Source organism: Psittacula echo (assembly GCF_963264785.1).
Source record: "Psittacula echo genome assembly, chromosome: 9".
Taxonomy (NCBI): Eukaryota; Metazoa; Chordata; class Aves; order Psittaciformes; family Psittacidae; genus Psittacula; species Psittacula echo.
Genome location: NC_137745.1, coordinates 15,104,833 through 15,118,602, shown reverse-complemented (window position 1 = coordinate 15,118,602; position 13,770 = coordinate 15,104,833). Strand labels below are relative to the sequence as shown.

The 13,770-nt window shown below is 35.0% G+C and overlaps 1 protein-coding gene across 1 annotated transcript in view; it reads right to left on the bottom strand.

Moving 5' to 3' along the window:
• Positions 1 to 13,770, bottom strand: part of ERC2 (ELKS/RAB6-interacting/CAST family member 2) — a gene marked incomplete at its 5' end in the record, with an annotated part of 347,626 nt that overhangs the window by 286,692 nt on the left and 47,164 nt on the right. Inside the window, one exon of the mRNA XM_080625511.1 lies at positions 10,584 to 11,000. Coding sequence (XP_080481637.1) covers positions 10,584 to 11,000 — 417 coding nt within the window. The remainder of the gene's footprint in view (positions 1 to 10,583; positions 11,001 to 13,770) is intronic.

The following is a 13,770-nucleotide window of genomic DNA, read 5'->3' as shown; positions in this document are numbered from 1 at the left end:
TTGAAGTAAAATAGGAATTAGATTGCCAGCACAGCACAGCAATAGAAGCTTAGGAATTTTGTTAATGAAGAAATACAGTAGCCAGAACTCAGTGACACACCACTAAGAACCTGTTTGCAATTACCAAGTATAGCACTAAGTTGACTAAGTATTTTTCTGTCAATTATTTTTCTTCTTCTGAATTATATCAGTGCAACTTGGATGATGAACAAAATCTTCAAGTATCACAAGTGTCCAGGAGACACAAACTGTATTAAAAAAAAACAAACAAAAAAAAAAAAAAAAAAAAAGAATGAATTCAAGGAAATTGTGTAAAACGCAGAGCCATAAATAACATAGTAGATATGCCCCTTATACCTCCTAAGCCTACAGAGTAGGAAACACTACAGTTTTGTCTTTCTACACCCCAAAAAAATTGATATATGTTACAGACTATAATATGGTATTGCACAGGAACTCCTCTTTCAGAAATTAGGAGGAAACATGTCTGATTCACACTTCTCTGAATCACACATCATTTCTATTTATCATTTCACTTCCTTCAACAAGAATTGTAAAGTTCTTGCAGCAGAAATATTGCTCAACTCTTTGGCACGAAAGTGAAAGGAACAGGCAAGGGCACAAACCCTGCAGATATTCCTAACAGTAAGTAGTCCCCTGAGTTCATATAACTGCCTGCATTAATACTGTCCTAAATCTTAAAATGACAGTCACGAGAATACACAGAACCAATAACTATTCTAAATATACTCTTTATACATAAATGGGTCTAAAATGTCTGGGTGGTTTTGTTTTGTAAAGTGAGAAGAAAACAGTCTGAAGACCAACCAAAATATTTTTACATATGAGGGATGACATATAGTTCTTAAGTGGAGATAAGCCAAGCAGGTGAAGAAGTTAGCTCCATCCCCAGAAAAGCTACCAAGAATTACTTCCTTCCAACCAGTGTAAACAAGCAGTCACCAAGCCTGAATTCATTTATTCTTTCAAATGTAATCCTATTCACCTTAAATCACTCAGTTAATCCCATTGACCTCATTTGACTTGCTAAAAATCACAAACAGGATTTGGTCCTCAGTACCTTCACATACCCAGAATTTTGGTGGATACATCTTTTAGAGCACATTGGGGTTATTCATCAATATTTTAACTAAGTCTTTATAGTGAGATGGAATATTATCAAATTTAGTAATTCCAAATAAATATATTGAGGGCTCTATAATCACATTGGACTATCAGTCTCGAATTGTCAACAGAAAAAAAACTGACCTATAATCAAGATTATCTCATAAGCCAATGAATACATGTATGAGCTAATTAGTAACTAGCTACACTCCAGTTTTCCATCAGATCAAAGGCGATATATTTCTGAAGAAAGGGGTTGGACTGTTTCAACAAGAAATTTACATATGTTCACTAAATCAGAAATCTTGTTTCATTAAATGGTTTAATCTAAGATCACATTCATCCCCTCATCAAATTGAATTTCAGGTGACACTTCAGGAAGAGTTTACATTATTAGCCATGTTCTACTGCGTATAATACACTTTCACTTTTATTACTGAGATAGGCCATGCACACACAAAGGCAAAACTCATGTCGCTACACAGAGTTTAAGGTTTGTACAAGGAAAAAGTTTAGCAAATGAAAAGTTGTATTTTCCTTTTAGGGGACTTGTGGATGAGGGGTTTTTTAAAGATGACAAAGCACATTTATTCTTTTGGTCCACACAAAGGAAAAAAATGTGTACATACACATACACCCACATATGTAATTTGTCTCTGGCAGGAGGCTAGCCTGTTGCAGTCTTCTGGAAGTCAAGCTTATGTGACTGCTTTTTTTACTCTAGGTAAAAGCATGATTCCTAAGACAAAGGAGTCTCAGCTAAAACATGTGATGTGCTGGAAAGAGCAGGAGGTTTTAGAATTTAGAAGGCTAGCCCTGAAAATGACAAAATGGAGTTTACTAATCTTACTCCACCTTTGAAGCTATAAAGGTATAAAGGATTTAGAAGAACAGTGTTATTCAACCTATTTTACAAAATATTAATTTCTGTCTAAAATTCTGTGGTTTTCTTGTGAGATGATACAGGATGTAGCGAGTAAAAGAGCTGACAGTTTACAGAAACTCTGACAATAACTTCAATTATTCAGATTCTCAGTTTCTCCTTCCAACATTCTTCTGGAAATATTCGTACAGTGGAAAAGCACTCTGATGATAAAAAATTCAACAGTTCCTTTCATTTAAAATGGATGAGAATTTTTCAGACCCATTTTCCTTCTTGGGTTTGATAAAACAGTATCTAGAATTAAAAAGCTGGTTCCAGTTTGAGGTCCACCTCAAACACATTTCCAATTCCTTATGCTCACTGGCTGAAGGTCAGTAATTTTAAATGGCAGTAAATACACCCAACATCACTGTTCCTCTAATGCTTGCTTAGTAGTATGGTCTCAATTCTTTTTAAATGTTTTTACATAGGAAGACAGCATCTGCCATAAGAGACCATACCATGAACTAATGATATCTTATATCCCGATTTAAATATTGTCCTACAGCTAATACCCCAAAGGAAACTGGAAAAAAAAAAAACAAAAACCCACAGAAGATTCAGTCAGTTGTACCTCTATATGAAGTGCAGGTAGGAGTCATCAAAAGTGGGACACATTCTTTGCATGTGTTCAGTGTAAGCAGAGGATTAGGGGGATGTGGTTTAATTAAGTTCATTGGTTTGAGAAGTATGAACAATAATTCAGCACATGAGTAAGAACCCACTTAACTGAAGCCTTAATTCTTTGACCTCCTCCTGAAAAACCTTTCTCCCTCCCCCTCCCCTTATTTTTTTAAATATATAAAGAATAGCCTAGAACCTGCATTAATAGTATTTAATCATGTCTACACTTCTTTTACTAGAAAATAGGCTAGCATGACCCTACAAGACTATGGACTTGGCAGTGCTAGGTTAACAGTTGGATTCAATCGTCGTATTTTCCAATGTAAAGAATTCTATGATTCTATGAACATAGCAAGCAATGGCATTTCAGAATATTAGCTCTTCTCAAGAGATAGCTTGCAATGCAACAGAAAATTATCAAATGTTACGGATATACACTTGCCCACACCTGGAATTTAATCAATCTTCCTGAATTTTCAAAACACACAAAATACTGCCGCCTGCTTTGTACTAGGCAGAACTGGTAATCTGATGCAGTCTTCAGGCCCCACTAGCTTGAAACAGGGTGCTTGCAAGAAAAAATGCTTGTACTAGAAATCTCACATCTCAACTGTAACTTTTCCACTCCAAGCACTCAGCTGATCTTAAATCAACAACTGAAAACCCTCTTACCCTACTCTTCACACAACTATCTGCACTACCCGTTTGCTAAGCCTTTTCCTTTCCAGCTGTCTTGTCCTTACACTGGCTTACAGCAGTTTCTAGCAACTCATGTTTTAAACAAAACCTGTTTAACACGTTAACGTGTTAAAATATATTTTTTATTCTAAATTGAAAGATTTGCATAAAGACACTCATTTTTCAACTACTGCTGTTCCACTTGCATAGTGGAAATGCATAACAGTGGCCAGGGAATGTACATGGAACTCAAGCAGATCTTTTCCCTGCTCCATTACTGGTTTTCTGAGAAGACCTGGGCAGTTTTCTGACTTACCTTTGGCTTTATTTTCCTCCTCTATAGAAAAAGGAGTGTTACACTCAGAAAGATGCTGAGAGATAATTTGTTAAAAATAAACTGTGAGACATGCAAACATTATCAGCAGCACAGATGAGTGAAGAGATCAACATCTTTATATTTAGAGTGCTGAAGTTCTGGAAGATTCTGTGAAGTATTTCCTTCATTTTGAGTTGACTGATGCCAGTGAGATGCAAGTGGGAATCATTATTTACTATGAGCCATGTATAAAATAAAACTACATGCTAGATAATTTGGTGCTTTGTTTTTGTTTCTGTATTTGCGTTTTAGTCTTCAGTGAGGTTTCTTTCCCTCAGTTTATTTATTTTCATTATATTTTATGTCAACAACATAACACCATTCATTTTACCTTTTTCTTTTCCTCTTTAAGATTAGGAAACATGGTTTCTATCAGATATCTCTGTCTAGGTGTAGCACAGGTGAACAGAGACTTTTAAAGAGGTAGGATGAAAAGAAACAAATCCTATCATAAAAATCAAAATTGAGCATTTCTCTCTGTTTCATTAGCTAGTCTTTAAAATGTTTACATGCAGCCTGAAAATTGTAGATGTGACTGGGTAAGCAGCCTTGTAAAGACAGTAGTCCACATCTGGGGACAACAGCAGTTTTACAGCAATTCAAGATGGTCCCCAGGCTACCTTTCAAAGGATGCAGTTCCCAGGAATGCTGGCAGGATCAACACTTATCACCTCCACATGTAGAAAGGTGTAGAAAACTCAGCTTATTCATGAATCTGATTTTTCTCTCATTTTTCCTTAAAGAATTTCTTTACTTGCAACTCTTGAGACATGTCAGTTTGACACTCTATTGCAGCCAAGCACCCTAGCAAGCATATCATAAGGCATAACAAAATCTGAATGGGCTATGCCAGAAGCAGTAACTGCTCTCTAGAGCATAATCAGGTTCTGTCTACCTTCTCATGTCTAGAGTGACTGCCCACATTGCAAAGACCTCCTATATACTTAAGGGGTCACCTTAGAAAACACATTACTATTGATATTCTGATAGAAAATAATCTTTTTTATAGCAACTGATAAGATTAATATTTTGAGCTGAGACAGGAGAAAAAAAAGAGGCACTAATGAACCTAATAAAGACATTCAGTCTAGAATGGTTGTTAATCTATATAACTAACTTCAGGGAAGAATCGTTTGGTGTTGATAAAGCATTTCCTTAGTAAATTACTACTGGCTCCAGTGTAAGACATTTACAGTAAACACCAAAAGTCCGCAAGGCATCTGTTCTACTCACAGTGGAAGAAGGAACTTTGCTCCATTAATAACTTCAAAAACATGCAATAACTAATTCATGATGGCAGTTCAAATCCTATCAGCAGCCTTCATTATGTGACCAAGCTGAGTTCAAACATAGAGCAAAGTTTTAAAAAATGCTTGAAAGTTTAGAAGTACACTTTAAATTATAATAAAGAAGCTGTGTTGGTCTTCTTTCTACGAAATATAAAAAAGCTGTAGCTTTAAACCATGTGCAATAACATTATTTTAAGAATACATGCAAGATAAGAGTTAAAAATGTGTATATAAAATCCTATATGATCTCAGATTCTGTTTTAGTGAAAATGTATGTTATACAGAGAGGGCATGTGTAATATACGTGTATGTATATATAATAAAATACTTGCTGGAATTTTAACATTTGACTTCACTAGAGATTTAGTGGGACTTTGCCTAAGGCAAGTTTTTAATAGCAATAATAAAAAAATACTTAATGGTACTTAGGGTAAATAATGTGTGGTCACTGTGTTTAAAAAAAGTAATACCAAACATCTGTGCTAGATTTCCACATGATAAAATCCCCATATTACCTACAGTTCTCCCAAAGCTATAGAGAAACAAATGTTTATTTAAAACTCTAGAAGAGACATGTGATAACCAGTTTAAGAACTTTCAAGCAGGCATCTCATGTTGTCTGACAGGAATGTATATTTAGTAATCTTCATGATATTTAATTCTGAACATGAAGAATGCCATGGTATGACATTACAGCTTCAAGACAGGTTTTGAGCCATTAACAAACTTACAGGGAGACTACCCAGCTCAAGAGTGTCTTTTTTCTCATGCGTATTTGCAAAGACCACTTTGTTCCATATAGAGTACATTATTTCCTTACCAAAGCAAAGGCTGTATCATTTTGTCTCAGAAAACATCAGTAAAATTCAGCTACCTTTGAAAAACATTAGCAAAAATATTTAAGTTAGTTGCAGGCAAAGGATCCAGACTAAGTTAGCGACGGAAAACTGAGCACAAACTGGGCTGAAGTTCTCAGAAACCACGGAAAAGCACTCAACATTCTCTCTTCAGTAGGCTGCATCTCCAAAACTGAAGCAAAAACACATGTTTGCACTTTTTGCCATTCAGAGTTTCATTTGTTCTTTTTTGCTTTGTGAATCAGCAACTAAGGAAACTTTTGTTATAACTATCGCAAATCTGGCAATCTAGCTATCCTTGTAAAAGCTGATTGCCTAGATTTTAAATTCCTTAATACATGGAAAGAAATCTAATACCATTTTTTGCATAGCTTATTTCCCAACATTTTAATGAACCTTATCAAAACTGACATTCTTTGCTACTCCTGTAAAAGAACAGGACTCCTACTTCAGCTGAAGCATCCTTTTCCTCTTCTATAATAAGCCTGAAATTTGCCATTCCTAAGACCTTCAAACACAAAACTTGGGTAAACCAATCATGACAAGTTTGCCTCTGTGAAACAAAGTTTAAAGATACAGAAGACTGCACACTGCATGAAGATACAGTCTTTGAGGGCCAGGTAGTTAACACACCAAAGTCAGTAGAAATCTGCTAAATATAAGAAAACAACTTAAAAATATGGTGGTTTTATTTTCCAGAGTTATTCCTGTGCCTCTGGTACACTAGCCATTTGTATGTCCCTTCCCTAAGAAATATAACCTAAGGCCTGGAAAAATTCCAGGTCTTCGAAGGCAGCTATATTATGAAATTCTGCTACAGCTATTCACAGGGGGAAACAGGGTGAAGAAACCATCAATGGCCTAGGAAAGAGAAATTTTTACATGACTCTTGGACATTCAGCAAATCATTTTGAATCAGAACAGTAGGATATTGGTTTCTGGTAACATGCATGCTTATATGAAATAGGCAGAAGATGATTATGAGAAGCATTTCATATTTGACAAAGGGGTAGAGACTGAAGGACAATAACAAAAGTTAATTCTAACTATTTAAATAAACTTTGAAAAAAACTAATAGTTAGACAAAAGCAGCTCTGGAACAGCGAAGAATATATCCCTTGCTATTCAATTCCTAGTATCACCAGTGCTTGCGGGGTGGGGGTTGGGGTGGGGCACAGGTCAAGGAGATAGAATTGACAGCAACTGGAAACCTAAGAGCATAGAAGAAAGTGCCCTTAATTCCCAGCATTTCCCAACCAGTTGTTTTAGTTTCTCGGAAAACATATTAGTTTAATTCTCTGCTTTGGTCAAAATTCCACCCACCAGTGATTACTAATACCAAAAATTAATTTCTTCTGCTTCTCATCCATTAGCTTTCTATTCCAGTGCGCTGAGAGCTCTGAAAGACTGTGAATGAACAAGAGAGAAGACAGATTCCAAATTTGGCACTATTTTAAAGAGCTAAGAAATTAAGAGCATAAGGGAGAAAGATACGGTTGCATTAGGGGAAAACGTGTTCACAAGCTCAGCAAAATACATAAGATTTGGCCTCTCTCCAGCTAGGATTTAAAAGCTAACAAGCTGGTACACAACTAGATTTCAAGAACTGCAAAACTTCAGATTGAAAGCATCTTTAAACTAAATACTAACAACATAGCTTACAAGATGTCATTCTATGTAGGCCTTTTAATGTAGCATTGAGGCTGTAGAAAATCAGTAGTCTTCAGTTATTTTTTCCACATTCAACCTCATTTCCACCATTTTCAGCTTTTTTCCATAGATAGCATTCTTTCCAATGGAGACTACAGCAGAATCTATCATTTCAATGGTAAATTGACACACTAGAAAACTCAGTTCCTGAATAACTCCACTTGCTGCTACAAAGAAGTTTATCTTCCTCAACTTGTTTCAAGTGCAGCGGCAGAAAGTCAAATAGCAAAACTAATTAAAAAACAGAAGCAAGTGTTAAGAATTTGATCAAATATGTTTTCACATGACCATATACCAGCTTCTCAGAAATATACTCAACACATCAGCTCTATACTCCAACCTGCAAAATACAGAAAGCAGAATATTTTAGATAAAGTTCTAAAATGACAAATATTTTGTTAAAGATATAGAAAGATTAACACAGTTTGAGTGAATATGAAATAATTCATGAATGGAATTAATTAAAAATGTATCCAAGTTCCAGTTTACTTTTAAAGCCTTCTCAGGGAAGAAAAAAAAACAATCCAGGAATTCTGCAATGTCATTTACACAGTTTGAATGAAAACTTAAAGCACTAGTTAAAAAAAAAAAGAAATTATCAATCCATCAAGGAGACTAGTGCAGAAGATTCAACACAGGAACTCCTGTTTTATCATGTTGGAAAACTGTATTGTTCAGGATGAAGACTACATGTAGTGAAGGCAATTCAAACAACCACTGCAGAATATTAAGGGCTTATCAAGCTACTCATGGAGATCAAAAATTGATCCATTTGGACTTTTAACAAATACATAAAACTATACAGAATATCTAATAGCATGCAGCAAAAGACAAAATTTGAATCTCAGATCACTTTCCAAGTGTCCACTTGAAAAATCAAATCCAGATTCCTGGAAAAACAAGCAGGAATCTTGTTTTTCCAGGCATCTACTAAAAATTTACTTTCTAAAGCGTTCATACACCCTACATCTCATACGTCCAAGGTCCCTACAAAACACTTCAAACGTGCAGGTAAATAATGAAAACCCATAAATACCATGTGCAACAGGAAGAGAGCTGGAGACAGGCTTCACCCAAAGCCTTGAATTCTTAAAACAGAGAGGAAATTGTTAGCCAAAATCTCCAAATCAGCACACAGCTCCTGCCAATCTGACAGGGTCAGATTCCAGATCATTAAAAGTGAATTTTTAACCCTTGACCAGTTACCAAGGTATAGCAGCAAGTCATAACCAGTAAACCCCATTCTATACCTAAAGTACCTTCAGGCAAAAGACAACCTCTATGTCGTCATGTAAATTGAGGGAGAAAATTTATTTCCTGGCCCCTGAGGGTAACCCAGGGGGAACGCTGAAACATAAAACTAATTCAGTATAAATACAGGAGAAACATGCACTGTCTGTAAGTAGCAATATGATCTCCTTTCAGCATTCCTTGGACTAATCAATACATTGGGTGCCCAGGGACTTGTCTTGGATGCTAACATTTTATCTGCTTTTCAAGCTCTCTTTAGTTCTATTTCTTTCATTACTCCTGACTAATGTGCTAATTAGAACCCTTCTTTAAATTTTCATTGTAAATTTATGCATGTCCAATACATAGTTATATTGGGATTCAGAAACTTAAGTGATACTGATGCAACAGGTGAAAAGCAAACAATCACATGACAAAGCAAATAACTAGCCAATCATTCATCCCTGAAGCAGACTAAACATACTACTCTGAGAATAGCAGCTCTAAATCCAGAAACTTGTCTGCTAAGTTACAGAACTTCTCCCCTCATCGCAAACACAGTGTCATTAATTCCTTACACAACTACTTTCAGGATCCATTGACTTTCAGGCTTCGTTAATGGGTGGCATCACTTTTTAATTAAAATTCTGCCTGTGAAGAGATTCAGGATCCAGCTCTTCACAGGAAAACTTTAAAAGTAGTGATAAGCTAAATACAAGAGAATTTGTTCATAGCAAAGAAAATACTTTGACAACATTCTGTGGATCTAACTAGCTTTTCTAAATCTCTAGCATTCCTATGTTTAGAGTTAAATAGAAACAAGTAAAAGTTTTCTATGCTCTTGTACTAACTATATTCATGCTTTGATCTGTCAGGCAAATCAGTGTTTTTACTAGACTGAAAGTTCCATCAGACCACACTGTTGCTGAGTTTCTAAGGAAACAGACCCATTTATCTTGACTTCCTTGCAGGTAGCTTGCACATGATCTCCCTGTAATTTTTACCCTCCTTAGCAGAAGCAACCAAGGTCTTTCTGAAGAAGATTCACACTGTCTTGTTTGTCTGACACCAGTCACATGATAATGCTGACAGACTGCTGGGATGTAGAGGGGCAGACAGGCTTGACAACAGGCCAGATTCTTTCAGTTGTGTTAATTCAATCATCCCAGATCCAGTCCCAAAAATGCATTCACAATTGATGCGGGCAGCTGGTGCAGGTGAGCTTGGGATTAAATTCAGGACCTCTCAAAGTACAGCACAGCCATCATCCCAGTGTTTTCATGAGGCAACACTATATAGTATATTTACCTAAGAAGTTGTGGTACCACCACCACCTTAACAATACATTAGAAATACACATAGGCAGAAGCCTTTTTATATGGAAAGTAAAACACTTTAAAACACTCAAACACAAGTGGTATAAAATCAAACACATAGTAGCATTCACTCATGACTATTCAGTTTATAGCAGAAGGTGTTACTTGCCTCTTCAGTAGTTCTATTCTTCATTTGCCAATCACTGATTTGTCAAAATATAAATAATACAGAAACTAACAAAGTAACATTGTCAGAGATAAGCCCCAACCACAATTACTTTTCTTCCATAATTTCTTATACTTGCTTTCACGTCGTACAGTTTTGTTGTGTATTTAGAATTTTATGAAAAAAGAGAGCAGAAATAGAAAACACTTATACACTCTAATGTATATTTCAAAAACTGCAGCAAGTACCTTGAAAATACCTTTTAAACAAATAAATTACTTTTTCCTTACCTCTCTAAGATGCATGTTTTCCTTTTCCTTCTGATCTAAAATAACTTCTAAATGATTAACCTGAGATTCAGCCTCTGCCATCCTTCGAGTTCTCTCATTGTCGTCTTCCATTCCTTTAGATGGCAAACCTTTACTTTGCAACATTTCCAGAAGCTTCTTTATTGACTCATCTCTGGCATTTAGTGTTTGCTTTTGTGTTTCAATCCTAAGCTCCATTTCTTCTAGTGTTTTTCTCAACAGGAATAGCTCTTTAGCTTGTCTATCATGTTCTGCTTGAAGTCTTCGAAAATTCTCCTCTGTGAGCTCAATGGTAAAATGCTCAGCTCCCCGGTTTCCACTTTCCTGCTGGAGAAGATGGTTAAGGTCTCTCTGGGTTCTAAGCTCATCTTGAAGTGCCTGGATTGTCATTTGCAGATGCTGCAATTAAGAAAAGAAAGGGGAAACAAATCAGTTTAGGATCTCAATGTAGGATTAATCTTTGACTAAACTTGTATGCTGTTGCAAAAAATCATTAGAATCAATGACGAAAGTATATCAAATGACCTCATAAAATAGCGAATGCATGTGACTATTTGTAATGATATCTTTCAAGTGCTTCTAGAGAAAACAAAACACACACACAAAATAATGGCAGCTACAGATAAAATAAATAGCAAATAAAGGCAAACCAACAAACCCAAACACTAGGCTGTGACACATCCATATGTCGATATGTACCTAAAAAGCTGAAAGACTCAGTATTCAATGTTTTCTAAACTACTTCTTAGACTAAAGGTTATTCAGCCCTTCAAGGTGCTCAACAGTACCGTTGTTTATAAAGTCAATCAAAGCACTCACTGTAATTAAAGGGGCTTTGGGGAGGAGCTCAGTTGGGGCTGGTTGGTTTTGGCTTTCAGTTTTAGCAACTAAAGGCTATGAACATGTTTAGTAAACAGGATTACTGTATCGCCAACAATCAAACAAACAAAAAAACAACAATAAGCAATACTGATTTTTGAAAAATAAAGTGACTGCAAATAGTCGACAAACCTTCGTTCTCCTGGCATCCAAAAACTGAACAGCATGGCGAATGAAAAATGAAGCAAAAATCAACAGAAATAAAGGTCAGAAGCAAGCAAAGGAGATTCAACAGAAAGAACTGAATTCAACAAAACATACCTTCAACAGAAAAAAAAATTAAAATATTGAGTTATATACAAAGGCACCAACAACTTCACAATACTCAAACAGATAAACCTAAACTATACACAGACTTTACTCAATAAATGTGACACAGAAAAACATCAGAAATAATCAATCCCACAGTGAATAACAACATTTCTGTTTTATCTTGCTGTTCTTTATACTTGCTGGTTTTCCAAAACACAATACCTTGTGTCCTAAGATGTTTGTACCACACCTAAGTACAGGGGTCTTACTTTGTTCAGAGGTAATTCTTGCACTCTTTGTTCAACATAAATTAAAATCAAAAGAATTTTACCCATGTTAAGGTTGGAACATAGTTAATTATCCTAAACTACTGTAGTTTATGATGTTCAATTCCAATTGTTTTCTTCTCTGACAATTTATTTTTCTTATTTTCTCTCTCTATTCACTGCCTACACAGCATACTAAATTCATAGATATATGAATTCCTGGATAGTCACACACTCAGTATCAGAAGACATGTAATTGCACGAACTAGGGGACTTAAGTGCATGGCACCATACTTTTTTGATTTAATGGATATTGTGCAACTCTGCATTCTAAAAACAAAAAGGGGGGAAGGGAAATAAAAGGTGGGACCTAAACAACAAAACATCATTTCCCTCAATACTACCTTCATGATTAGCTCAATTACATCTAAAGTTGTCTGCCTGTAACAATAATATAAACTAAATGAAAAATGCAAAACCTTAAAAAAATAACCCTTAGAAATCATGTCTTTTATCAGTTATTTCAAATGGAAAAAATATTGCTAGTGGTAGAATTCTGTATAGTTATACTTTGTTCTGACATTAAGTAGCAGCGTTTTAATAAATGTCCAGATCTTATTTCTCTTATTATTTGCGTCTCTATTAGACACACAGTCACTTAAGACTATACAAATGTCAGCTACTCTTTTGCAGCCCTGCTTTTATTTAATAGTAAACGTTTTCTTAATCTCATCTTTTTAATTATTCATATTAACTTAAAATTACATTAATATTAGTAAGAATTATATTCACTTATTTATATTCATTAACATTAAAGGTCCCAATAAACTTAAAACTACTCTAGATGTAGCAATTTTCCAACTTTAAATCTACTAATATATGAGTGTTTATGACTGACAGCTTTAGCACAGAAATTCAGTGCATAAATCCAAATCAAATTTTCAAGTAATACAGAACTTGTATTAAATTATTATCATGAACAAGTGAATTAACAAAGACATCAGAAGACAATGACAAAGCAGGATAGATGCTGCAAAGTAAACAGAATCAAACCCATTTTCTTTTTAAATGCTTTTTCATTATATTAAGTCATAGGGACATAATTTTTGTAGGTTATCTTAGCCAGCCCACACAGTAGTTTTGCGGTGATTGCAAACTAAATGACATCTTGCATTAGAGAATACAAACTTCCTGCATTCTCTAATCTTTTGTAGCTTTTTAACACTGGAATTGGAGAATAGATGCTTGAAATTACCAAATTAAAAATAATTCAGATTTTACTAAATAAATTGCAAGTTTCATTTATACAAGAAAAAACTCATTTTCTTCACTAGCATTAGAGCAAAGTATGGATGAAATCCTCCTTTACTTGTACTAAAAAGAAAATGAAAAAGAAAACCAGAAACAACTTTCACTTTTACATTAAATTCTTCAATATATGACTACTGAGATGGAAAAGGGAAGGGAGCAGGTAAAAGTAACATTTTTCTTTTTAGGAAAGAGTAAATTCCCAGGGAAAAAAAGACAATAAATAATGACAGACACCTCAAAGAATACATTAGAATGTCTCCATTCTCATCTTTAAGAACATTTTAGTTTAGCTGATTGTGTTGCAAGGTACTTTGAAATTACCCGCTTCTGACAGAAATAAAGTCTGCCTGAGACTCACAGCTGCCATTTACAAAAATACATTTTTTTTTTCCAAAGGCTTCAAAAGAAACTGCAAGCATTGCAAATGTGTCAAAAACTTAAAAGACTACAATCAAACAAAA